The sequence below is a fragment of the Heterodontus francisci genome, chromosome 1 (genome assembly GCF_036365525.1).
Source record: "Heterodontus francisci isolate sHetFra1 chromosome 1, sHetFra1.hap1, whole genome shotgun sequence".
Lineage (NCBI taxonomy): Eukaryota > Metazoa > Chordata > Chondrichthyes > Heterodontiformes > Heterodontidae > Heterodontus > Heterodontus francisci.
In genome coordinates, this window is record NC_090371.1 from 5,944,365 (window position 1) to 5,971,187 (window position 26,823).

Sequence of the window (26,823 nt, forward strand, 5' to 3'; positions counted from 1 at the left end):
ACCTACTCCTCCATGCACTTTGTTCTCCCCTCCTCCCTCCCCTACTCCTCCATTCACTCTGTTCTCCCCTCATCCCTCCACTCCTCCCTCCCCTACTCCTCCATGCACTCTGTTCTGCCCTCCTCCCTCCCCTACTTCTCCATGCACCCTGTTCTCCCCTCCTCTACTCCTCCATGCACCCTGTTCTCCCCTCCTCCCTCCCCTCCACCCTCCCCTACTCCTCCATGCACTCTGTAATCCCCTCCTCCCTCCCCTCCTCCCTCCCCTACTCCTCCATGCACCCTGTTCTACCCTCCTCCCGCCCCTCCTCCCTCCCCTACTCCTCCATGCACTCTGTTCTCCCCTCCTCCCTCCCCTAATCCTCCATGCACACTGTTCTCCACTCCTCCCTCCCCTGCTCCCTCCCCTACTCCTCCATGCACCATGTTCTCCCCTCCTCCCTCCCCTCGTCCCTCCCCTACTCCTCCATGCAGCCTGTTCTCCCCACCTTCCTCCCCTCCTCCCTCCCCTACTCCTCCATGCACTCCTCCCTCCCCTCCTCCCTCCCCTACTCCTCCATGCACTCTCTACTCACCTCCTACCTCCCCTACTCCCTCCCCTACTCCTCCATGCACCCTGTTCTCCCCTCCTCCCTCCCCTCCTCCTCCATGCACTCTGTTCTCCCCTCCTCCCTCCCCTACTCCCGACCCGACTCCTCCATGCACTCTGTTCTCCCCTCCTCCCTCCCCTACTCCTCCATGCACTCTGTTCTCCCCTCCTCCCTCCCCTACTCCTCCATGCACCCTGTACTCCCCTCCTCCCTCCATTCCTCCTCCATGCACCCTGTTCACCCCTCCTCCCTCCCCACCTCCCTCCCCTACTCCTCCATGCACCCGGTTCTCCCCTCCTCCCTCTCCTCCTCCCTCCCCTACTCCTCCATGCACCCTGTTCTCCCCTCCTCCCTCCCCTCCTCCCTCCCCTACTCCTCCATGAACCCTGTTCTCCCCTCCTCCCTCTCCTCCTCCCTCCCCTACTCCTCCATGCACTCTGTTCTCCCCTTCCCCCTCCCCGACTCCTCCATGCACCCTGTACACCTCTCCTCCCTCCCTTCCTCCTCCATGCACCCTGTTCTCCCCTCCTCCCTCTCCTCCTCCCTCCCCTACTCCTCCATGCACCCTGTTCTCCCCTCCTCCCTCCCCTCCTCCCTCCCATACTCCTCCATGCACTCTGTTCTCCCCTCCCCCCTCCCCTACTCCTCCATGCACCCTGTACTCCTCTCCTCCCTCCCTTCCTCCTCCATGCACCCTGTTCTCCACTCCTCCCTCTCCTCCTCCCTCCCCTACTCCTCCATGCACCCTGTTCTCCACTCCTCCCTCTCCTCCTCCCTCCCCTACTCCTCCATGCACCCTGTTCTCCCCTCCTCACTCCCCTCCTCCCTCCCCTACTCCTCCATGCAACCTGTTCTCCCCTCCTCCCTCCCCTCCTCCCTCCCCTACGCCTCCATGCAACCTGTTCTCCCCTCCACCCTCCCCTCCTCCCTCCCATCCTCCTCCATGCACCCTGTTCTCCCCTCCTCCCTCCCCTCCTCCCTCCCATCCTCCTCCATGCAACCTGTTCTCCCCTCCTCCCTCCCCTCCTCCCTCCCCTACTCCTCCATGCCCCCTGTACTCCCCTCCTCCCACCCATCCTCCTCCATGCACCCTGTTCTCCCCTCCTCCCTCCCCTCCTCCCTCCCTTCCGCCTCCATGCACCCTGTTCTACCCTCCTCCCTCCCCTCCTCCCTCCCCTACTCCTCCCTGCACCCGGTTCTCCCCTCCTCCGTCCCTTCCTCCCTCCCCTACTCTTCCATGCACCCTGTTCTCCCCTACTCCCGCCCCTCCTCCCTCCCCTCCTCCTCCATGCACCCTGTTCTCCCCTCCTCCCTCTCCTCCTACCTCCCCTACTCCTCCATGCACCCTGTTCTCCCCTCCTCCCTCCCCCTACTCCCCCATGCACCCTATTCTCCCCTCCTCCCTCCCCTCCTCCCTCCCCTACTCCTCCATGCACCCTGTTCTCCCCTCCTCCCTCTCCTCCTCCCTCACCTACTCCTCCATGCACCTTGTTCTCCCCTCCTCCTTCCCCGCCTCCCTCCCCTACACCTCCATGCACCCTATTCTCCCCTCCTCTCTCCCCTCCTCCCTCCCCTACTCCTCCATGCACCCTGTTCTCCCCTCCTCCCTCTCCTCCTCCCTCCCCTACTTCTCCATGCACTCTGTACTCCCCTCCTCCCTCTCCTCCTCCCTCCCCTACTCCTCCATGCACTCTGTACTCCCCTCCTCCCTTGCCTCCACCCTCCCCTACTCACCCATGCACTCTGTACTCCCCTCCTCCCTCCCCTCCTCCCTCCCCGACTCCTCCATGCACTCTGTTCTCCCCTCCTCCCTCCACTCCACACTCCCTACTCCTCCATGCACTCTGTTCTGCTCTCCTCCCTCCCCTACTCCTCCATGCACTCTGTTCTGCCCTCCTCCCTCCCCTACTCCTCCATGCACCCTGCTCTCCCCTCCTCCCTCCCCTACTGCTCCATGCACTCTGTTCTGCCCTCCTCACTACCCTACTCCTCCATGCACCCTGTTCTCCCCTCCTCCCACCCCTACTCCCGACCCGACTCCTCCTTGCACTCTGTTCTCCCCTCCTCCCTCCCCTACTCCTCCATGCACTCTGTTCTCCCCTCCTCCCTCCCCTACTCCTCCATGCACCCTGTACTCCCCTCCTCCCTCCATTCCTCCTCCATGCACTCTGTTCTCCCCACCTCCCTCCCCTACTCCTCCATGCACCCGGTTCTCCCCTCCTGCCTCTCCACCTCCCTCCCCTACTCCTCCATGCACCCTGTTCTCCCCTCCTCCCTCCCCTCCTCCCTCCCCTACCCCTCCATGAACCCTGTTCTCCCCACCTCCCTCCCCTCCTCCCTCTCTTCCTCCTCCATGCACCCTGTTCTCCCCTTCCCCCTCCCCTACTCCTCCATGCACCCTGTTCTCCCCTCCTCCCTCTCCTCCTCCCTCCCCTACTCCTCCATGCACCCTTTTCTCCCCTCCTCCCTCGCTCCTCCCTCCCCTACACCTTCATGCACCCTGTACTCCTCTCCTTCCTCCCTTCCTTATCCATGCACCCTGTTCTCCCCTCCTCCCTCTCCTCCTCCCTTCCCTACTCCTCCATGCACCCTGTTCTCCCCTCCTCCATCCCCTCCTCCCTCCCCTACTCCTCCATGAAACCTGTTCTCCCCTCCTCCCTCCCCTCCTCCCTCCCCAACTCCTCCATGCACCCTGTACTCCCCTCCTCCCTCCCTTCCGCCTCCATGCACCCTGTTCTACCCTCCTCCCTCCCCTCCTCCCTCCCCTACTCCTCCCTGCACCCTGTTCTCCCCTCCTCCCTCCCCTCCTCCCTCTCTTCCTCCTCCATGCACCCTGTTGTCCCCTCCTCTCTCCCCTCCTCCCTCCCTTCCTCCTCCATGCGACCTGTTGTCCACTCCTCCCTCCCCTCCTCCCTCCCGTCCTCCTCCATGCACCCTGTTCTCCCCTCCTCCGTCCCCTCCTCCCTCCCCTACTCTTCCATGCACCCTGTTCTCCCCTACTCCCTCCCCTTCTCCCTCCCCTCCTCCCTCCCCTCCTCCTCCATGCACCCTCTTCTCCCCTCCTCCCTCTCCTCCTACCTCCCCTACTCCTCCATGCACCCTGTTTTCCCCTCCTCCCTCCCCCTACACCCCCATGCACCCTATTCTCCCCTCCTCCCTCCCCTCCTCCCTCCCCTACTCCTCCATGCACCCTGTTCTCCCCTCCTCGCTCTCCTCCTCCCTCACCTGCTCCTCCATGCACCTTGTTCTCCCCTCCACCTTCCCCGCCTCCCTCCCCTACTCCTCCATGCACCCTATTCTCCCCTCCTCCCTCTCCTCCACCCTCCCCTACTTCTCCATGCACTCTGTACTCCCCTCCTCCCTCTACTCCTCCCTCCCCGACTCCTCCATGCACTCTGTACTCCCCTCCTCCCTTGCCTCCACCCTCCCCTACTCACCCATGCACTCTGTACTCCACTCCTCCCTCCCCTCCTCCCTCCCAGACTCCTCCATGCACTCTGTTCTCCCCTCCTCCCTCCACTCCACCCTACCTACTCCTCCATGCACTCTGTTCTTCCCTGTTCCCTCCCCTACTCCTCAATGCACTCTGCTCTCCCCTCCTCCCTCCCTTATCCCTCCATGCACTCTGTTCTGCCCTCCTCCCTCCCCTACTCCTCCATGCACTCTGTTCTGCCCTCCTCACTACCCTACTCCTCCATGTACCCTGTTCTCCCCTCCTCCCTCTCCTACTCCCGACCCGACTCCTCCATGCACTCTGTTCTCCCCTCCTCCCTCCCCTACTCCTCCATGCACCCTGTACTCCCCTCCTCCCTCCATTCCTCCTCCATGCACCCTGTTCACCCTCCTCCCTCCCCACCTCCCTCCCCTACTCCTCCATGCACCCGGTTCTACCCTCCTCCCTCTCCTCCTCCCTCCCCTACTCCTCCATGCACCCTGTTCCCCCCTCCTCACTCCCCTCCTCCCTCCCCTACTCCTCCATGAACCCTGTTCTCCCCTCCTCCCTCTCCTCCTCCCTCCCCTACTCCTCCATGCACTCTGTTCTCCCCTTCCCCCTCCCCTACTCCTCTATGCTCCCTGTACACCTCTCCTCCCTCCCTTCCTCCTCCATGCACACTGTTCTCCCCTCCTCCCTCTCCTCCTCCCTCCCCTACTCCTCCATGCACTCTGTACTCCCCTCCTCCCTTGCCTCCACCCTCCCCTACTCACCCGTGCACTCTGTACTCCCCTCCTCCCTCCCCTCCTCCCTCCCCGACTCCTCCACGCACTCTGTTCTCCCCTCCTCCCTCCACTCCACCCTACCTACTCCTCCATGCACTCTGTTCTGCCCTCCTCCCTCCCCTGCTCCTCCATGCAATCTGTTCTGCCCTCCTCCCTCCCCTACTCCTCCATGCACCCTGCTCTCGCCTCCTCCCTCCCCTACCCCTCCATGCACTCTGTTCTGCCCTCCTCCCTCCCCTACGCCTCCATGCACTCTGTTCTGCCCTCCTCACTACCCTACTCCTCCATGCACCCAGTTCTCCCCTCCTCCCTCCACTCCTCCCTCCCCTACTCCTCCATGCACTCTGTTCTCCCCTCCTCCCTCCTCTCCTTGCTCCCCTACTCCTCCATGCACTCTGTTCTGCCCTCCTCCCTCCCCGACTCCTCCAGGCACTCTGTTCTGTCCTCCTCCCTCCACTCCTCCCTCCCCCAGTCCTCCATGCACTCTGTTCTGCCCTCCTCCCTCCCCTACTCCTCCATGCACTCTGTTCTGCCCTCCTCCCTCCACTCCTCCCTCCCCAAGTCCTCCATGCACTCTGTTCTGCCCTTCTCCCTCCCCTACTCCTCCATGCACTCTGTTCTGCCCTCCTCCCTCCCCTACTCCTCCATGCACCCTGTTCTCCCCTCCTCCCTCCCCGACTCCTCCATGCACTCTGTTCTCCCCTCCTCCCTCCCCTACTCCTCCATGTACTCTGTTCTGCCCTCCTCCCTACCCTACTCCTCCATGCACACTGTTCTCCCCTCCTCCCTCCCCTGCTCCTCCATGCACCCTGTTCTCTCCTCCTCCCTCCCCTCCACCCTCCCCTATTCCTCCATGCACTCTGTAAACCCCTCCTCCCTCCCCTCCTCCCTCCCCAACTCCTCCCTGCACCCTGTTCTCCCCTCCTCCCTCCCCTCCTCCCTCCCTTCCTCCTCCATGCACTCTGTTCTTCCCTCCTCCCTCCCCTCCTCCTTCCCCTACTCCTCCATGTACCCTGTTCTCCACTCCTCCCACCACTGCTCCCTCCCCTACTCCTCGATGCACACTGTTCTCCCTCCTCCCTCCCCTCCTCCCTCCCCTACTCCTCCATGCACCCTGTTCTCCGCTCCTCCCTCCCCTCCTCCCTCCCCTACTCCTCCATGCACCCTGTTCTCCAATCCTCCCTCCCCTACTCCTCCATGCACCCTGTTCTCCAATCCTCCCTCCCCTACTCCTCCATGCACTCTGCTCTCCCCTCCTCCCTCCCCTACTCCTCCATGCACTCTGTACTCGCCTCCTCCCTCCCGTCCTCCTCCATGCACCCTGTTCTCCCCTCCTCCCTCCCCTCCTCCCTCCTCTACGCCTCCATGTACCCTGTACTCCCCTCCTCCCTCCCTTCCTCCTCCATGCACCCTGTTCTACCCTCCTCCCTCCCCTCCTGCCTCCCCAACTCCTCCATGCACCCTGTACTCCCCTCCTCCCTCCCCTCCTCCCTCCCCTACTCCTCCATGCACCCTGTTCTCCCCTCCTCCTTCCACACCACCCTCCCCTACTCCTCCAAGCACCCTGTTCTCCCCTCCTCCCTCCCCTGCTCCTCCATGCACCCTATTCTCCCCTCCTCCCTCCCCTCCACCCTCCCCTATTCCTCCATGCACTCTGTAAACACCTCCTCCCTCCCCTCCTCCCTCCCCAACCCCTCCATTCACACTGTTCGTCCCTCCTCCCTCCCCTCCTCCCTCCCCAACTCCTCCATGCACCCTGTTCCCCCCTCCTCCCTCCCCTCTTCCTTCCCCTACTCCTCCATGCACCCTGTTCTCCCCTCCTCCCTCCCCTCTTCCCTCCCCAACTCCTCCATGCACTCTGTTCTTCCCTCCTCCCTCCCCTCCTCCCTCCCCTACTCCTCGATGCACACTGTTCTCCCTCCTCCCTCCCCTCCTCCCTCCCCTACTCCTCCATGCACCCTGTTCTCCGCTCCTCCCTCCCCTCCTCCCTCCCCTACTCCTCCATGCACCCTGTTCTCCAATCCTCCCTCCCCTCCTCCCTCCCCTACTCCTCCATGCACTCTGCTCTCCCCTCCTCCCTCCCCTCCTCCTCCATGCACTCTGTACTCGCCTCCTCCCTCCCGTCCTCCTCCATGCACCCTGTTCTCTCCAACTCCCTCCCCTCCTCCCTCCCCTGCTCCTCCATGCACCCTGTTCTCCCCTCCTCCCTCCCCTCCTCCCTCCTCTACGCCTCCATGTACCCTGTACTCCCCTCCTCCCTCCCTTCCTCCTCCATGCACCCTGTTCTACCCTCCTCCCTCCCCTCCTGCCTCCCCAACTCCTCCATGCACCCTGTACTCCCCTCCTCCCTCCCCTCCTCCCTCCCCTACTCCTCCATGCACCCTGTTCTCCCCTCCTCCTTCCACACCACCCTCCCCTACTCCTCCAAGCACCCTGTTCTCCCCTCCTCCCTCCCCTGCTCCTCCATGCACCCTATTCTCCCCTCCTCCCTCCCCAACTCCTCCATGCACTCTGTTCTTCCCTCCTCCCTCCCCTCCTCCCTCCCCTACTTCTCCATGCACCCTGTTCTCCACTCCTCCCTCCCCTCCTCCCTCCCCTACTCCTCCATGCACTCTGCTCTCCCCTCCTCCCTCCCCTACTCCTCCATGCACTCTGTACTCGCCTCCTCCCTTCCCTCCTCCTCCATGCACCCTGTTCTCCCCAACTCCCTCCCCTCCTCACACCCATGCTCCTCCATGCACCCTGCTCTCCCCTCCTCCTTCCCCTCCTCCCTCCCCTACTCCTCCAGGCACCCTGTACTCCCCTCCTCCCTCCCTTACTCCTCCATGCACCCTGTTCTACCCTCCTCCCTCCCCTCCTCCCTCCCCTACTCCTCCATGCACCCTGTTCTCCCCTCCTCCCTCCCCTCCTCTCTTCCCTACTCCTCCATGCACCCAGTTCTCCCCTCCTCCCTCCCCTCCTCCCTCCCCTACTCCTCCATGCACCGTGTTCTCCCCTCCTCCCTCCCCTCCTCCCTCCCCTACTCCTCCATGCGCCCTGTACTCCCCTCCTCCCTCCCATCCTCCTCCATGCACCCTGTTCTCCCCTCCTCCCTCCCCACCTCCCTCCCCTACTCCTCCATGCACCCTGTTCTCCCCTCCTCCCTCCGCTCCTCCCTCCCCTACTCCTCCATGCACCCTGTTCTCCCCTCCTCCCTCCCCACCTCTCTCCCCTACTCCTCCATGCACCCTGTTCTCCCCTCCTCCCTCCCCACCTCCCCCCCTACTCCTCCATGCACCCTGTTCTCCCCTCCTCCCTCCGCTCCTCCCTCCCCTACTCCTCGATGCACCCTGTTCTCCCCTCCTCCCTCTCCTCCTCCCTCCCCTACTCCTCCATGCACGCTGTTCTCCCCTCCACCCTCCCCTATTCCTCCATGCACTCTGTAAACACCTCCTCCCTCCCCTCCTCCCTCCCCAACTCCTCCATTCACTCTGTTCATCCCTCCTCCCTCCGCTCCTCCCTCCCCTACTCCTCCATGCACCCTGTTCTCCCCTCCTCCCTCCCCACCTCTCTCCCCTACTCCTCCATGCACCCTGTTCTCCCCTCCTCCCTCCCCACCTCCCCCCCTACTCCTCCATGCACCCTGTTCTACCCTCCTCCCTCCCCTCCTCCCTCCCCTACTCCTCCATGCACCCTGTTCTCCCCTCCTCCCTCCCCTCCTCCCTCCCCTACTCCTCCATGCACCCTGTTCTCCCCTCCTCCCTCCCCTCCTCTCTTCCCTACTCCTCCATGCACCCAGTTCTCCCCTCCTCCCTCCCCTCCTCCCTCCCCTACTCCTCCATGCACCCTGTTCTCCCCTCCTCCCTCCCCTCCTCTCTTCCCTACTCCTCCATGCACCCAGTTCTCCCCTCCTCCCTCCCCTCCTCCCTCCCCTACTCCTCCATGCACCGTGTTCTCCCCTCCTCCCTCCCCTCCTCTCTTCCCTACTCCTCCATGCACCCTGTTCTCCCCTCCTCCCTCCCCTCCTCTCTTCCCTACTCCTCCATGCACCCAGTTCTCCCCTCCTCCCTCCCCTCCTCCCTCCCCTACTCCTCCATGCACCCTGTTCTCCCCTCCTCCCTCCCCTCCTCCCTCCCCTACTCCTCCATGCACCCTGTTCTCCCCTCCTCCCTCCCCACCTCTCTCCCCTACTCCTCCATGCACCCTGTTCTCCCCTCCTCCCTCCCCACCTCCCCCCCCTACTCCTCCATGCACCCTGTTCTCCCCTCCTCCCTCCGCTCCTCCCTCCCCTACTCCTCCATGCACCCTGTTCTCCCCTCCTCCCTCTCCTCCTCCCTCCCCTACTCCTCCATGCACGCTGTTCTCCCCTCGTCCCTCCCCTACTCCTCCATGCACCCTGTTCTCACCTCCTCCCTCCCCTCCTCCCTCCCCTACTCCTTCATGCACCCTGTACTCCTCTCCTCCCTGCCTTCCTCCTCCATGCACCCTGTTCTCCCCTCCTCCCTCTCCTCCTCCCTCCCCTACTCCTCCATGCACCCTGTTCTCCCCTCCTCGCTCCCCTCCTCCCTCCCCTACTCCTCCATGCACTCTGTTCTCCCCTCCCCCCTCCCCTACTCCTCCATGCACCCTGTTCTCCCCTCCTGCTCCCCTCCTCCCTCCCCTCCTCCTTCCCCTACTCCTCCAAGCACCCTGTTCTCCACTCCTCCCTCCCCTCCTCCCTCCCCTACTCCTCCATGCACCCTGTTCTCCCCTCCTCCCTCCCCTCCTCCCTCCCCAACTCCTCCATGCATTCTGTTCTTCCCTCCTCCCTCCCCTCCTCCCTCCCCTACTCCTCCATGCACCCTGTTCTCCACGCCGCCCTCCCCTCCTCCCTCCCCTACTCCTCCATGCACGCTGCTCTCCCCTCCTCCCTCCCCTACTCCTCCATGCACTCTGTACTCCCCTCCTCCCTTCTCTCCTCCTCCATGCAACCTGTTGTCCCCAACTCCCTCCCCTCCTCCCTCCCCTACTCCTCCCTGCACCCTGTACTCCCCTCCTCCCTCACCTACTCCTCCATGCACCCTGTTCTCCCCTCCTCCCTCCCCTCCTCCCTCCCCTCCTCTCTCCCCTACTCCTCCATGCACCCAGTTCTCCCCTCCTCCCTCCCCTCCTCCCTCCCCTACTCCTCCATGCACCGTGTTCTCCCCTCCTCCCTCCCCTCCTCCCTCCCCTACTCCTCCATGCGCCCTGTACTCCCCTCCTCCCTCCCATCCTCCTCCATGCACCCTGTTCTCCCCTCCTCCCTCCCCACCTCCCTCCCCTACTCCTCCATGCACCCTATTCTCAACTCCTCTCTCCCCTCCTCTCACCCCTACTCCTCCATGCACCCAGTTCTACCCTTCTCCCTCACCTCCTCGCTCCCCTACTCCTCCATGCACCCTGTTCCCCCCTCCTCCCTCTCCTCCTCCCTCCCCTACTCCTCCATGCACCCTGTTATCCCCTCCTCCCTCCCCTCCTCCCTCCCCTACTCCTCGATGCACTCTGTTCTTCCCTCCCCCCTCCCCTACTCCTCCATGCACCCTGTTCTCCCCTCCTCCCTCCCTGCTCCCTCCCCGACTCCTTCATGCACCCTGTAACCCTCTCCTCCCTCCCTTCCTCCTCCATGCAACCTGTTCTCCCCTCCTCCCTCCCCTCCTCCCTCCCCTACTTCTCCATGCACTCTGCTCTCCCCTCCTCCCTCCCCTACTCCTCCATGCACTCTGTACTCGCCTCCTCCCTCCCCTCCTCCTCCAGGCACCCTGTTCTCCCCAACTCCCTCCCCTCCTCCCTCCCCTGCTCCTCCATGCACCCTGTTCTCCCCTCCTCCCTCCCCTAATCCCTCCCCTACTCCTCCATGCACCCTGTACTCCCCTCCTCCCTCCCTTCCTCCTCCATTCACCCTGTTCTCCCCTCCTCCCTCCCATCCTCCCTCCACTACTCCTCCATGCACCCTGTTCTCCCCTGCTCCATCCCCTCCTCTCTCCCCTACTCCTCCATGCACCCAGTTCTCCCCTCCTCCCTCCCCTCCTCCTCCATGCACCGTGTTCTCCCCTCCTCCCTCCCCTACTCCTCCATGCACCCTGTACTCCCCTCCTCCCTCCCTTCCTCCTCCATTCACCCTGTTCTCCCCTCCTCCCTCCCATCCTCCCTCCACTACTCCTCCATGCACCCTGTTCTCCCCTGCTCCATCCCCTCCTCTCTCCCCTACTCCTCCATGCACCCAGTTCTCCCCTCCTCCCTCCCCTCCTCCTCCATGCACTCTGTTCTCCCCTCCTCCCTCCCCTACCCCCGACCCGACTCCTCCATGCACTCTGTTCTCCCCTCCTCCCTCCCCTACTCCTCCATGCACTCCTCCCTCCCCTCCTCCCTCCCCTACTCCTCCATGCACCCTGTACTCCCCTCCTCCCTCCATTCCTCCTCCATGCACCCTGTTCACCCCTCCTCCCTCCCCACCTCCCTCCCCTACTCCTCCATGCACCCAGTTCTCCCCTCCTCCCTCTCCTCCTCCCTCCCCTACTCCTCCATGCACCCTGTTCTCCCCTCCTCCCTCCCCTCCTCCCTCCCCTACTCCTCCATGAACCCTGTTCTCCCCTCCTCCCTCTCCTCCTCCCTCCCCTACTCCTCCATGCACTCTGTTCTCCCCTTCCCCCTCCCCTACTCCTCCATGCACCCTGTACACCTCTCCTCCCTCCCTTCCTCCTCCATAAACCCTGTTCTCCCCTCCTCCCTCTCCTCCTCCCTCCCCTACTCCTCCATGCACCCTGTTCTCCCCTCCTCCCTCCCCTCCTCCCTCCCATACTCCTCCATGCACTCTGTTCTCCCCTCCCCCCTCCCCTACTCCTCCATGCACCCTGTACTCCTCTCCTTCCTCCCTTCCTCCTCCATGCACCCTGTTCTCCACTCCTCCCTCTCCTCCTCCCTCCCCTACTCCTCCATGCACCCTGTTCTCCCCTCCTCCCTCCCCTCCTCCCTCCCCTACTCCTCCATGCACACTGTTCTCCCCTCCTCCCTCCCCTCCTCCCTCCCATCCTCCTCCATGCAACCTGTTCTCCCCTCCTCCCTCCCCTCCTCCCTCCCCTACTCCTCCATGCCCCCTGTACTCCCCTCCTCCCACCCATCCTCCTCCATGCACCCTGTTCTCCCCTCCTCCCTCCCCTCCTCCCTCCCTTCCGCCTCCATGCACCCTGTTCTACCCTCCTCCCTCCCCTCCTCCCTCCCCTACTCCTCCCTGCACCCTGTTCTCCCCTCCTCCGTCCCCTCCTCCCTTCCCTACTCTTCCATGCACCCTGTTCTCCCCTACTCCCTCCCCTCCTCCCTCCCCTCCTCCTCCATGCACCCTGTTCTCCCCTCCTCCCTCTCCTCCTACCTCCCCTACTCCTCCATGCACCCTGTTCTCCCCTCCTCCCTCCCCTTACTCCCCCATGCACCCTATTCTCCCCTCCTCCCTCCCCTCCTCCCTCCCCTACTCCTCCATGCACCCTGTTCTCCCCTCCTCCCTCTCCTCCTCCCTCACCTACTCCTCCATGCACCTTGTTCTCCCCTCCTCCTTCCCCGCCTCCCTCCCCTACTCCTCCATGCACTCTGTACTCCCCTCCTCCCTTGCCTCCACCCTCCCCTACTCACCCGTGCACTCTGTACTCCCCTCCTCCCTCCCCTCCTCCCTCCCCGACTCCTCCACGCACTCTGTTCTCCCCTCCTCCCTCCACTCCACCCTACCTACTCCTCCATGCACTCTGTTCTGCCCTCCTCCCTCCCCTGCTCCTCCATGCAATCTGTTCTGCCCTCCTCCCTCCCCTACTCCTCCATGCACCCTGCTCTCGCCTCCTCCCTCCCCTACACCTCCATGCACTCTGTTCTGCCCTCCTCCCTCCCCTACGCCTCCATGCACTCTGTTCTGCCCTCCTCACTACCCTACTCCTCCATGCACCCGTTTCTCCCCTCCTCCCTCCCCTACTCCTCCATGCTCCCAGTTCTCCCCTCCTCCCTCCACTCCTCCCTCCCCTACTCCTCCATGCACTCTGTTCTCCCCTCCTCCCTCCTCTCCTTGCTCCCCTACTCCTCCATGCACTCTGTTCTGTCCTCCTCCCTCCACTCCTCCCTCCCCCAGTCCTCCATGCACTCTGTTCTGCCCTTCTCCCTCCCCTACTCCTCCATGCACTCTGTTCTGCCCTCCTCCCTCCACTCCTCCCTCCCCAAGTCCTCCATGCACTCTGTTCTGCCCTTCTCCCTCCCCTACTCCTCCATGCACTCTGTTCTGCCCTCCTCCCTCCCCTACTCCTCCATGCACCCTGTTCTCCCCTCCTCCCTCCCCGACTCCTCCATGCACTTTGTTCTCCCCTCCTCCCTCCCCTACTCCTCCATGTACTCTGTTCTGCCCTCCTCCCTACCCTACTCCTCCATGCACACTGTTCTCCCCTCCTCCCTCCCCTGCTCCTCCATGCACCCTGTTCTCTCCTCCTCCCTCCCCTCCACTCTCCCCTATTCCTCCATGCACTCTGTAAACCCCTCCTCCCTCCCCTCCTCCCTCCCCTACTCCTCCATGCACCCTGTTCTCCCCTCCTCCCTCCCCGACTCCTCCATGCACTCTGTTCTCCCCTCCTCCCTCCCCTACTCCTCCATGTACTCTGTTCTGCCCTCCTCCCTACCCTACTCCTCCATGCACACTGTTCTCCCCTCCTCCCTCCCCTGCTCCTCCATGCACCCTGTTCTCCCCTCCTCCCTCCCCTCCTCCCTCCCTTCCTCCTCCATGCACTCTGTTCTTCCCTCCTCCCTCCCCTCCTCCTTCCCCTACTCCTCCATGTACCCTGTTCTCCCTCCTCCCTCCCCTCCTCCCTCCCCTACTCCTCCATGCACCCTGTTCTCCGCTCCTCCCTCCCCTCCTCCCTCCCCTACTCCTCCATGCACTCTGTTCTTCCCTCCTCCCTCCCCTACTCCTCCATGCACCCTGTTCTCCAATCCTCCCTCCCCTCCTCCCTCCCCTACTCCTCCATGCACTCTGCTCTCCCCTCCTCCCTCCCCTACTCCTCCATGCACTCTGTACTCGCCTCCTCCCTCCCGTCCTCCTCCATGCACCCTGTTCTCTCCAACTCCCTCCCCTCCTCCCTCCCCTGCTCCTCCATGCACCCTGTTCTCCCCTCCTCCCTCCCCTCCTCCCTCCTCTACGCCTCCATGTACCCAGTACTCCCCTCCTCCCTCCCTTCCTCCTCCATGCACCCTGTTCTACCCTCCTCCCTCCCCTCCTGCCTCCCCAACTCCTCCATGCACCCTGTACTCCCCTCCTCCCTCCCCTCCTCCCTCCCCTACTCCTCCATGCACCCTGTTCTCCCCTCCTCCTTCCACACCACCCTCCCCTACTCCTCCAAGCACCCTGTTCTCCCCTCCTCCCTCCCCTGCTCCTCCATGCACCCTATTCTCCCCTCCTCCCTCCCCTCCACCCTCCCCTATTCCTCCATGCACTCTGTAAACACCTCCTCCCTCCCCTCCTCCCTCCCCAACCCCTCCATTCACACTGTTCGTCCCTCCTCCCTCCCCTCCTCCCTCCCCAACTCCTCCATGCACCCTGTTCTCCCCTCCTCCCTCCCCTCTTCCTTCCCCTACTCCTCCATGCACCCTGTTCTCCCCTCCTCCCTCCCCAACTCCTCCATGCACTCTGTTCTTCCCTCCTCCCTCCCCTCCTCCCTCCCCTACTTCTCCATGCACCCTGTTCTCCACTCCTCCCTCCCCTCCTCCCTCCCCTACTCCTCCATGCACTCTGCTCTCCCCTCCTCCCTTCCCTACTCCTCCATGCACTCTGTACTCGCCTCCTCCCTTCCCTCCTCCTCCATGCACCCTGTTCTCCCCAACTCCCTCCCCTCCTCACACCCATGCTCCTCCATGCACCCTGCTCTCCCCTCCTCCTTCCCCTCCTCCCTCCCCTACTCCTCCAGGCACCCTGTACTCCCCTCCTCCCTCCCTTACTCCTCCATGCACCCTGTTCTACCCTCCTCCCTCCCCTCCTCCCTCCCCTACTCCTCCATGCACCCTGTTCTCCCCTCCTCCCTCCCCTCCTCTCTTCCCTACTCCTCCATGCACCCAGTTCTCCCCTCCTCCCTCCCCTCCTCCCTCCCCTACTCCTCCATGCACCGTGTTCTCCCCTCCTCCCTCCCCTCCTCCCTCCCCTACTCCTCCATGCGCCCTGTACTCCCCTCCTCCCTCCCATCCTCCTCCATGCACCCTGTTCTCCCCTCCTCCCTCCCCACCTCCCTCCCCTACTCCTCCATGCACGCTGTTCTCCCCTCCTCCCTCCGCTCCTCCCTCCCCTACTCCTCCATGCACCCTGTTCTCCCCTCCTCCCTCCCCACCTCTCTCCCCTACTCCTCCATGCACCCTGTTCTACCCTCCTCCCTCCCCACCTCCCCCCCTACTCCTCCATGCACCCTGTATTCCCCTCCTCCCTCCGCTCCTCCCTCCCCTACTCCTCGATGCACCCTGTTCTCCCCTCCTCCCTCTCCTCCTCCCTCCCCTACTCCTCCATGCACGCTGTTCTCCCCTCCACCCTCCCCTATTCCTCCATGCACTCTGTAAACACCTCCTCCCTCCCCTCCTCCCTCCCCAACTCCTCCATTCACTCTGTTCATCCCTCCTCCCTCCGCTCCTCCCTCCCCTACTCCTCCATGCACCCTGTATTCCCCTCCTCCCTCCGCTCCTCCCTCCCCTACTCCTCGATGCACCCTGATCTCCCCTCCTCCCTCTCCTCCTCCCTCCCCTACTCCTCCATGCACGCTGTTCTCCCCTCCACCCTCCCCTATTCCTCCATGCACTCTGTAAACACCTCCTCCCTCCCCTCCTCCCTCCCCAACTCCTCCATTCACTCTGTTCATCCCTCCTCCCTCCGCTCCTCCCTCCCCTACTCCTCCATGCACCCTGTTCTCCCCTCCTCCCTCCCCACCTCTCTCCCCTACTCCTCCATGCACCCTGTTCTCCCCTCCTCCCTCCCCACCTCCCCCCCTACTCCTCCATGCACCCTGTTCTCCCCTCCTCCCTCCGCTCCTCCCTCCCCTACTCCTCGATGCACCCTGTTCTCCCCTCCTCCCTCTCCTCCTCCCTCCCCTACTCCTCGATGCACCCTGTTCTCCCCTCCTCCCTCTCCTCCTCCCTCCCCTACTCCTCCATGCACCCTATTCTCCCCTCCTCCCTCCCCTCCACCCTCCCCTATTCCTCCATGCACTCTGTAAACACCTCCTCCCTCCCCTCCTCCCTCCCCAACCCCTCCATTCACTCTTTTCGTCCCTCCTCCCTCCCCTCCTCCCTCCCCAACTCCTCCATGCACCCTGCTCTCCCCTCCTCCTTCCCCTCCTCCCTCCCCTACTCCTCCATGCACCCTGTACTCCCCTCCTCCCTCCCTTACTCCTCCATGCACCCTGTTCTACCCTCCTCCCTCCCCTCCTCCCTCCCCTACTCCTCCATGCACCCTGTTCTCCCCTCCTCCCTCCCCTCCTCCCTCCCCTACTCCTCCATGCACCCTGTTCTCCCCTCCTCCCTCCCCTCCTCTCTTCCCTACTCCTCCATGCACCCAGTTCTCCCCTCCTCCCTCCCCTCCTCCCTCCCCTACTCCTCCATGCACCCTGTTCTCCCCTCCTCCCTCCCCTCCTCTCTTCCCTACTCCTCCATGCACCCAGTTCTCCCCTCCTCCCTCCCCTCCTCCCTCCCCTACTCCTCCATGCACCGTGTTCTCCCCTCCTCCCTCCCCTCCTCTCTTCCCTACTCCTCCATGCACCCTGTTCTCCCCTCCTCCCTCCCCTCCTCTCTTCCCTACTCCTCCATGCACCCAGTTCTCCCCTCCTCCCTCCCCTCCTCCCTCCCCTACTCCTCCATGCACCCTGTTCTCCCCTCCTCCCTCCCCTCCTCCCTCCCCTACTCTTCCATGCACCCTGTTCTCCCCTCCTCCCTACGCACCTCTCTCCCCTACTCCTCCATGCACCCTGTTCTCCCCTCCTCCCTCCCCACCTCCCCCCCCTACTCCTCCATGCACCCTGTTCTCCCCTCCTCCCTCCGCTCCTCCCTCCCCTACTCCTCCATGCACCCTGTTCTCCCCTCCTCCCTCTCCTCCTCCCTCCCCTACTCCTCCATGCACGCTGTTCTCCCCTCGTCCCTCCCCTACTCCTCCATGCACCCTGTTCTCCCCTCCTCCCTCCCCTCCTCCCTCCCCGACTCCTTCATGCACCCTGTACTCCTCTCCTCCCTGCCTTCCTCCTCCATGCACCCTGTTCTCCCCTCCTCCCTCTCCTCCTCCCTCCCCTACTCCTCCATGCACTCTGTTCTCCCCTCCCCCCTCCCCTACTCCTCCATGCACCCTGTTCTCCCCTCCTCCTCCCCTCCTCCCTCCCCTACTCCTCCATGCACCCTGCACTCCTCTCCTCCCTCCCCTGCTCCTCCATGCACCCTGTTCTCCCCTCCTCTCTCCCCTCTACCCTCCCCTATTCCTCCATGCACTCTGTAAACACCTCCTCCCTCCCCTCCTCCCTCCCCAACTCCTCCATGCACTCTGTTCTTCCCTCCTCCCTCCCCTCCTCCTTCCCCTACTCCTCCAAGCACCCTGTTCTCCACTCCTCCCTCCCCTCCTCCCTCCCCTACTCCTCCATGCACCCTGTTCTCCCCTCCTCCCTCCCCTCCTCCCACCCCTACACCTCCATGCACCCTGTTCTCCCCTCCTCCCTCCCCTCCCCCCTCCCCAACTCCTCCATGCATTCTGTTCTTCCCTCCTCCCTCCCCTCCTCCCTCCCCTACTCCTCCATGCACCCTGTTCTCCACGCCGCCCTCCCCTCCTCCCTCCCCTACTCCTCCATGCACGCTGCTCTCCCCTCCTCCCTCCCCTACTCCTCCATGCACTCTGTACTCGCCTCCTCCCTTCTCTCCTCCTCCATGCAACCTGTTGTCCCCAACTCCCTCCCCTCCTCCCCTACTCCTCCATGCACCCTGTACTCCCCTCCTCCCTCACCTACTCCTCCATGCACCCTGTTCTCCCCTCCTCCCTCCCCTCCTCCCTCCCCTCCTCTCTCCCCTACTCCTCCATGCACCCAGTTCTCCCCTCCTCCCTCCCCTCCTCCCTCCCCTACTCCTCCATGCACCGTGTTCTCCCCTCCTCCCTCCCCTCCTCCCTCCCCTACTCCTCCATGCGCCCTGTACTCCCCTCCTCCCTCCCATCCTCCTCCATGCACCCTGTTCCCCCCTCCTCCCTCTCCTCCTCCCTCCCCTACTCCTCCATGCACCCTGTTATCCCCTCCTCCCTCCCCTCCTCCCTCCCCTACTCCTCGATGCACTCTGTTCTTCCCTCCCCCCTCCCCTACTCCTCCATGCACCCTGTTCTCCCCTCCTCCCTCCCTCCTCCCTCCCCGACTCCTTCATGCACCCTGTAACCCTCTCCTCCCTCCCTTCCTCCTCCATGCAACCTGTTCTCCCCTCCTCCCTCCCCTCCTCCCTCCCCTACTTCTCCATGCACTCTGCTCTCCCCTCCTCCCTCCCCTACTCCTCCATGCACTCTGTACTCGCCTCCTCCCTCCCCTCCTCCTCCCGGCGCCCTGTTCTCCCCAACTCCCTCCCCTCCTCCCTCCCCTGCTCCTCCATGCACCCTGTTCTCCCCTCCTCCCTCCCCTCCTACCTCCCCTACTCCTCCATGCACCCTGTACTCCCCTCCTCCCTCCCTTCCTCCTCCATTCACCCTGTTCTCCCCTCCTCCCTCCCATCCTCCCTCCACTACTCCTCCATGCACCCTGTTCTCCCCTGCTCCATCCCCTCCTCACTCCCCTACTCCTCCATGCACCCAGTTCTCCCCTCCTCCCTCCCCTCCTCCTCCATGCACCGTGTTCTCCCCTCCTCCCTCCCCTCCTCCCTCCCCTACTCCTCCATGCGCCCTGTACTCCCCTCCTCCCTCCCATCCTCCTCCATGCACCCTGTTCTGCCCTCCTCCCTCCGCTCCTCCCTCCCCTACTCCCCCATGCACCCTGTTCTCCCCTCCTCCCTCTCCTCCTCCCTCCCCTACTCCGCCATGCACCCTGTTCTCCCCTCCTCCCTCCCCTCCTCCCTCCCCTACTCATCCATGAACCCTGTTCTCCCCTCCTCCCTCTCCTCCTCCGTCCCCTACACCTCCATGCACTCTGTTCTCCCCTCCCCCCTCCCCTACTCCTCCATGCACCCTGTTCTCCCCTCCTCCCTCCCCTCCTCCCTCCCCTACTCCTCCATGCACCCTGTTCTCCCCTCCTCCCTCTCCTCCCCCCTCCCCTACTCCTCCATGCACTCTCTTCTCCCCTCCCCCTCCCCTACACCTGCATGCACCCTGTTCTCCCCTCCTCCCTCCCCTACTCCTCCATGCACTCTGTTCTCCCCTCCCCCTCCCCTACACCTCCATGCACCCTGTTCTCCCCTCCTCCCTCCCCTTCACCCGCCCCTACTCCTCCATGCACCCTGTTCTCCCCACCTCCCTCCCCTCCTCCCTCCGCTACTCCTCCATGCACCCTGTCCTCCCCTCCTCAATCCCCTCCTCCCTCCCCGAATCCTCCATGCACCCTGTTCTCCCCTCCTCCCTCCCCACCTCCCTCCCCTACTCCTCCATGCACCCTGTTCTCAACTCCTCCCTCCCCTCCTCTCACCCCTACTCCTCCATGCACCCAGTTCTACCCTCCTCCCTCCCCTCCTCGCTCCCCTACTCCTCCATGCACCCTGTTCCCCCCTCCTCCCTCTCCTCCTCCCTCCCCTACTCCTCCATGCACCCTGTTAACCCCTCCTCCCTCCCCTCCTCCCTCCCCTACTCCTCGATGCACTATGTTCTTCCCTCCCCCCTCCCCTACTCCTCCATGCACCCTGTTCTCCCCTCCTCCCTCCCTCCTCCCTCCCCGACTCCTTCATGCACCCTGTACTCCTCTCCTCCCTCCCTTCCTCCTCCATGCAACCTGTTCTCCCCTCCTCCCTCCCTCCTCCCTCCCCGACTCCTTCATGCACCCTGTACTCCTCTCCTCCCTCCCTTCCTCCTCCATGCAACCTGTTCTCCCCAACTCCCTCCCCACCTCCCTCCCCTGCTCCTCCATGCACCCTGTTCTCCCCTCCTCCCTCCCCTCCTACCTGCCCTACTCCTCCATGCACCCTGTACTCCCCTCCTCCCTCCCTTCCTCCTCCATTCACCCTGTTCTCCCCTCCTCCCTCCCCTCCTCTCTCCTCTACTCCTCCATGCACCCAGTTCGCCCCTCCTCCCTCCCCTCCTCCCTCCCCTCCTCCTCCATGCACCGTGTTCTCCCCTCCTCCCTCCCCTCCTCCCTCCCCTACTCCTCCATGCGCCCTGTACTCCCCTCCTCCCTCCCATCCTCCTCCATGCACCCTGTTCTGCCCTCCTCCCTCCGCTCCTCCCTCCCCTACTCCTCCATGCACCCTGTTCTCCCCTCCTCCCTCTCCTCCTCCCTCCCCTACTCCTCCATGCACCCTGTTCTCCCCTCCTCCCTCCCCTCCTCCCTCCCCTACTCATCCATGAACCCTGTTCTCCCCTCCTCCCTCTCCTCCTCCATCCCCTACACCTCCATGCACTCTGTTCTCCCCTCCCCCCTCCCCTACTCCTCCATGCACCCTGTTCTCCCCTCCTCCCTCCCCTACTCCTCCATACACCCTGTTCTGCCCTCCTCCCTCTCCTCCCCCCTCCCCTACTCCTCCATGCACTCTGTTCTCCCCTCCTCCCTCCCCTACTCCTCCATGCACCCTGTTCTCCCCTCCTCCCTCCCCTTCACCCGCCCCTACTCCTCCATGCACCCTGTTCTTCCCACCTCCCTCCCCTCCTCCCTCCGCTACTCCTCCATGCACCCTGTCCTCCCCTCCTCAATCCCCTCCTCCCTCCCCGACTCCTCCATGCACTATGGTCTCCCCTCCTCCCTCCCCTCCTCCCTCCCCTACTCCTCCATGGACCCTGTTCTCCCCTCCTCCTTCCCCTCCTCCCTCCCCTACTCCTCCATGGACCCTGTTCTCTCCTCGTCCCTCCCCTCCTACCTCCCCTACTCCTCCATGCACTCTGTTCTCCCCTCCTCCCTCCCCTCCGCCCTCCCCTACTCCTCCATGGACCCTTTTCTCCCCTCCCCCCTCCCCTCCTCCCTCCCTTACTCCTCCATGCACTCTGTTCTCCCCTCCTCCCTCCCCTCCTCCCACCGCTACTCCTCCATGGACCCTGTTCTCCGCTCCTCCCTCCCCTCCTCCCTCCCCTACTCCTCCATGGACCCTGTTCTCCCCTCCTCCCTCCTCTCCTACCTCCCCTACTCCTCCATGCACTCTGTTCTCCCCTCCTCCCTCCCCTCCTCCTTCCCCTACTCCTCCATGGACTCTGTTCTCTCCTCCCTCCCTTACTCCTCCATGCACCCTGTTCTCCCCTCCTCCCTCCCCTGCTCCTCCATGCACTCTGTTCTCCCCTCTTCCCTCCCCTACTCCTCCATGCACTCTGTACTCCCCTCTTCCCTCCCCTCCTCCCTCCCGTACTCCTCCATTTACCCTCTTCTCCCCTCCTCCTTCCCCTCCTCCTCCATGCACCCTGTTCTCCCCTCCTCCCTCCCCTACTCCTCCATGCACCCTGTACTCCCCTCATCCCTCCCCTACTCCTTCATGCACTCTGTACACCCCTCCTCCTGCCCCTCCTCCCTCCCCTAATCCTCCAAGCACTCTGTACTCCCCTCCTCCCTCCCCTCCTCCTCCATGCACCGTGTTCTCCCCTCCTCCATCCCCTACTCCTCCATGCACTTGGTACTCCCTTCATCCCTCCCCAGTTGGAGTGTCTGTCAGTGTGAGTGTCTGTCAGTGTGAGTGTCTGTCAGTGCGAGTGTGTCTGTCAGTGTGAGTGTCTGTTAGTTTGAGCGTCTGTCAGTGTGAGTGTCTGTCAGTGCGAGTGTGTGTCTGTCAGTGTGAATGTGTCTATCAGTGTGAGTGTCTGTCAGTTTCAGTGTCTGTCAGTGTGAATGTGAGTGTCTGTCAGTGTGAGTGTCTGTCAGTGTGAGTGTCTGTCAATGTGTCTGTCAGTGTGAGTGTCTGTCAGTGTGAGTGTCTGTCAATGTGTCTTGTCAGTGCGAGTGTGTCTGTCAGTGTGAGTGTCTGTTAGTTTGAGTGTCTGTAAGTGTGAGTGTCTGTCAGTGTGAATGTCTGTCAGTTTCAGTGTCTGTCAGTGTGACTGTCTGTAAGTGTGAGTGTCTGTCAGTGTGTCTGTCAGTTTCAGTGTCTGTCAGTGTGAGTGTCTGTCAGTGTGAGTGTCTGTCAGTGTGAGTGTCTGTGTGTGTGTCTGTCAGTGTGAATGTCTGTCAGTGTGCGTGTCTGTCATTGTGAGTGTCTGTCACTGTGAGTGTGAGTGTCTGTCAGTTTCAGTGTCTGTCAGTGTGAATGTCTGTCAGTGTGAGTGTCTGTCAGTGTGAGTGTGAGTGTCTGTCAGTGTGAGTGTCTGTCAGTGTGAGTGCCTGTCAGTGTGTGTGTCTGTCAGTGTGAGTGTCTGTTAGTGCGAGTGTCTGTCAGTGTGAGTGTCTGTCAGTGTGAGTGTCTGTTAGCGTGAGTGTCTGTCAGTGTGCTTGTCTGTCAGTGTGAGTGTGAGTGTCTCTCAGTGTGAGGGTCTGTCAGTGTGAGTGTGAGTGTCTGTCAGTGTGAGGGTCTGTCAGTGTGAGTGTCTGTCAGTGTGAGTGTGAGTGTCTCTCAGTGTGAGGGTCTGTCAGTGTGAGTGTGAGTGTCTGTCAGTGTGAGGGTCTGTCAGTGTGAGTGTCTGTTAGTGCGAGTGTGTCTGTCAGTGTGAGAGTCTGTTAGCGTGAGTGTCTGTCAGTGTGAGTGTGAGTGTCTGTCAGTTTCAGTGTCTGTCAGTGTGAATGCCTGTCAATGTGAGTGTCTGTCAGTGTGAGTGTGAGTGTCTGTCAGTGTGAGGGTCTGTCAGTGTGAGTGTCTGTCAGTGTGATTGTGTGTCTGTCAGTGTGACTGACTGTCAGTGTGAGTGTGAGTGTCTGTACGTGTGAGTGTCTGTCAGTGTGTCTGTCAATTTCAGTGTCTGTCAGTGTGAATGCCTGTCAGTGTGAGTGTCTGTCAGTGTGAGTGTGAGTGTCTGTCAGTGTGAGGGTCTGTCAGTGTGAGTGTCTGTTAGTGCGAGTGTGTCTGTCAGTGTGAGAGTCTGTTAGCGTGAGTGTCTGTCAGTGTGAGTGTGTGTCTGTGAGTGTGAGTGTCTGTCAGTGTGTGTGTCTGTCAGTGTGTGTGTCTGTCAGTGTGATTGTGTGTCTGTCAGTGTGACTGACTGTCAGTGTGAGTGTGAGTGTCTGTAAGTGTGAGTGTCTGTCAGTGTGTCTGTCAGTTTCAGTGTCTGTCAGTGTGAGTGTGAGTGTCTGTCAGTGTGAGTGTCTGTCAGTGTGTGTGTCTGTCAGTGTGACTGTCTGTAAGTGTGAGTGTGTCTGTCAGTGTGTCTATCAGTTTCAGTGTCTGTCAGTGTGAGTGTCTGTCAGTGTGAGTGTCTGTGTGTGTGTCTGTCAGTGTGAATGTCAGTCAGTGTGCGTGTCTGTCATTGTGAGTGTCTGTCAGTGTGAGTGTCTGTCAGTGTGAGTGTCTGTTAGCGTGAGTGTGAGTGTCTGTCTGTGTGACTGTCTGCAAGTGTGAGTGTCTGTCAGTGTGTCTGTCAGTTTCAGTGTCTGTCAGTGTGAGTGTGAGTGTCTGTCAGTGTGAGTGTCTGTCAGTGTGTGTGTCTGTCAGTGTGACTGTCTGTAAGTGTGAGTGTGTCTGTCAGTGTGTCTGTCAGTTTCAGTGTCTGTCTGTGTGTGTGTCTGTCAGTGTGAATGTCTGTCAGTGTGCGTGTCTGTCATTGTGAGTGTCTGTCAGTGTGAGTGTGAGTGTCTGTCAGTGTGAGTGTCTGTCATTGTGAGTGTCTGTCAGTGTGAGTGTCTGTCCATTTCAGTGTCTGTCCATTTAGTGTCTGTCAGTGTGAGTGTGTGTGTCAGAGGTAGTGTGAGTGTCTCTCAGTGAGAGTGTCTGTCATTGTGAGTGTCTGTCAGTGTCAGTGTGTCATTCAGTGTGAATGTGTGTGTCAATGTGAGTGTGACTGTCTGTCAGTGTGAGTCAGTGTGCCTGTCAGTGTGCGTGTGAGTGTCTGTCAGTGTGTGTGTCTGTCAGTGTGAGTGTCTGTCAGTGTGAGTGTGAGTGTCTGTGAGTGTGAGTGTCTGTGAGTGTGAGTGTCTGTCAGTGTGAGTGTGTCTGTCATTGTGAGTGTCAGTCAGTATCAATTAGTGTCTGTCAGTAATGGTCTGTGTCTATGTTTGTGTCAGTCAGCAGCAGTCTGAGTCTATCAATATCTCTCAGTGTCAGTCAGAAGTGAGGTCTGACTGGATGCAGAGAGAGCATTGTGGTATCAGTGACTATGACTGGGTGCATTCAGGATTGGTGACACTCTACAGCAGATAAATATCATTTATTTAATACTTATTAAATTTGAGAGGTTATTTGGAGAGATTTCTGACCTGGAGTGTTAGTTCGCTCTGTAGTTGTAGCAGGTACTGTTGTCTTACGTGTTGTAACTGTGAAAAGTGAAAAAACAGAAGCATCCTCCATAAATGTGGGACTCGGTATTCATTCACCATGTCATTCGGAGATGAGAGTCAGGTTGAGATTTGCATGATAGTAATTATGTCAGTCAGTGTCTGTCAGTCAGTGTGACTGTGAGTGTCTGTCAGTGCGTGTGTCTGTCAGTGTGAGTGTGAGTGTCTGTCAGTGTGTGTGTGTCTGTCAGTGTGTCTGTCAGTGTGCGTGTGAGTGTCTGTGAGTGTGAGTGTCTGTCAGTCTGAGTGTGTGTGTCTGTCAGTGTGTGTGTGTCTGTCAGTGTGCCTGTCAGTGTGCGTGTGAGTGTCTGTCAGTGTGTGTGTCTGTCAGTGTGAGTGTCTGTCAGTGTGAGTGTGAGTGTCTGTGAGTGTGAGTGTCTGTGAGTGTGAGTGTCTGTCAGTGTGAGTGTGAGTGTCTGTCAGTGTGAGTGTGAGTGTCTGTCAGTGTGAGTGTCTGTCAGTGTGAGTGTGAGTGTCTGTCAGTGTGTGTGTGTCTGTCAGTGTGACTGTCTGTAAGTGTGAGTGCCTGTCAGTGTGTGTGTCTGTCAGTGTGAGTGTCTGTCAGTGTGAGTGTGAGTGTCTGTGAGTGTGGGTGTCTGTCAGTGTGAGTGAGAGTGTCTGTGAGTGTGTGTGTCTGTCAGTGTGTGTGTCTGTCATTGTGAGTGTCTGTCAGTGTGAGTGTGTGTCTGTCAGTGTGAGTGTCTGTCAGTGTGTGTGTCTGTCAGTGTGAGTGTGTGTGTCTGTCAGTGTGTGTGTCTGTCAGTGTGAGTGTCTGTCAGTGTGAGTGTGTGTGTCTGTCAGTGTGAGTGTCTGTCAGCGTGAGTGTCTGTCTGTGTGAGTGTGAGTGTCTGTCAGTTTCAGTGCCTGTCAGTGTGTCTGTCAGTGTGAGTGTCTGTGTGAGTGTCTCAGTGTGAGTCTGATTGTCTGTCAGTGTGCGTGACTGTCATTGTGAGTGTCTGTCAGTGTGAGTGTGAGTGTCTGTCAGTTTCAGTGTATGTCAGTGTGAGTGTCTGTCAGTGTGAGTGTCTGTCAGTGTGAGTGTGAGTGTCTGTCAGTTTCAGTGCCTGTCAGTGTGTCTGTCAGTGTGAGTGTCTGTCATTGTGAGTGTCTGTCAGTGTGAGTGTCAGTGTCTGTCAGTTTCAGTGTCTGTCAGTGTGAGTGTCTGTCAGTGTCAGTGTCAGTGTCTGTCAGTTTCAGTGTCTGTCAGTGTGAGTGTCTGTCAGTGTGAGTGTCTGTCTGTGTGAGTGTGTGTCTGTCAGTTTCAGTGCCTGTCAGTGTGTCTGTCAGTGTGAGTGTCTGTGTGAGTGTCTCAGTGTGAGTCTGATTGTCTGTCAGTGTGCGTGACTGTCATTGTGAGTGTCTGTCAGTGTGAGTGTGAGTGTCTGTCAGTTTCAGTGTCTGTCAGTGTGAGTGTCTGTCAGTGTCAGTGTCTGTCAGTGTCAGTGTCAGTGTCTGTCAGTGTGAGTGTGTCTGTCAGTGTGAGTGTGTCTGTCAGTGTGAGTGTCAGTCAGTATCAATTAGTGTCTGTCAGTAATGGTCTGTGTCTATGTTTGTGTCAGTCAGCAGCAGTCTGAGTCTATCAATATCTCTCAGTGTCAGTCAGAAGTGAGGTCTGACTGGATGCAGAGAGAGCATTGTGGTATCAGTGACTATGACTGGGTGCATTCAGGATTGGTGACACTCTACAGCAGATAAATATCATTTATTTAATACTTATTAAATTTGAGAGGTTATTTGGAGAGATTTCTGACCTGGAGTGGTAGTTCGCTCTGTAGTTGGAGCAGGTACTGTTGTCTTACGTGTTGTAACTGTGAAAAGTGAAAAAACAGAAGCATCCTCCAGAAATGTGGGACTCAGTATTCATTCACCACGTCATTCGGAGATGAGAGTCAGGTTGAGATTTGCATGAGAGTAATTATGTCAGTCAGTGTCAGTCAGCGTCATTCAGTGTCAGAAAGTATCTGCCAGTGTCAGTCAGTGTCTGTCAGTCAGTGTGACTGTGAGTATCTGTCAGTGTGAGTGTCTGTTATTGTGAATGCAGTCAGTATCTCTCAGGGTCAGTCAGTATCTGTCTGTCTGTCAGTGTGAGTGTGAGTGTCTGTCAGTGTGAATGTGAGTGTGAGTTTCTGTCAGTCTGAGTGTCAGTCAGTATCTCTCAGTGTCAGTCAATGCCTTTCAGTGTCTGTCAGTGTGAGTGTCTGTCAGTGTCAGTGTCAGTGTCTGTCAGTTTCAGTGTCTGTCAGTGTGAGTGTCTGTCAGTGTGAGTGTCTGTCTGTGTGAGTGTGAGTGTCTGTCAGTTTCAGTGCCTGTCAGTGTGTCTGTCAGTGTGAGTGTCTGTGTGAGTGTCTCAGTGTGAGTCTGATTGTCTGTCAGTGTGCGTGACTGTCATTGTGAGTGTCTGTCAGTGTGAGTGTGAGTGTCTGTCAGTTTCAGTGTCTGTCAGTGTGAGTGTCTGTCAGTGTCAGTGTCTGTCAG

The 26,823-nt window shown here is 60.8% G+C and overlaps 1 protein-coding gene across 5 annotated transcripts in view; it reads right to left on the reverse strand.

Moving 5' to 3' along the window:
- Positions 1-26,823, reverse strand: part of LOC137367113 (disintegrin and metalloproteinase domain-containing protein 12-like) — a 544,479-nt gene that overhangs the window by 69,523 nt on the left and 448,133 nt on the right. For 3 of the 5 annotated variants that reach the window (XR_010973684.1, XM_068028563.1, XM_068028553.1), the window contains exons 20-21: positions 26,100-26,156; positions 24,271-24,327 (exon numbers count right to left, since the gene is read on the reverse strand). Coding sequence is in view for 4 of the 5 variants with exons in the window: in XM_068028563.1 (XP_067884664.1) it covers positions 24,271-24,327; positions 26,100-26,156 (114 nt within the window). In the remaining variant the exon portion in view is untranslated. The remainder of the gene's footprint in view (positions 1-24,270; positions 24,328-26,099; positions 26,157-26,823) is intronic. The other 2 variants (XM_068028577.1, XM_068028570.1) reach the window with 2 other exon arrangements.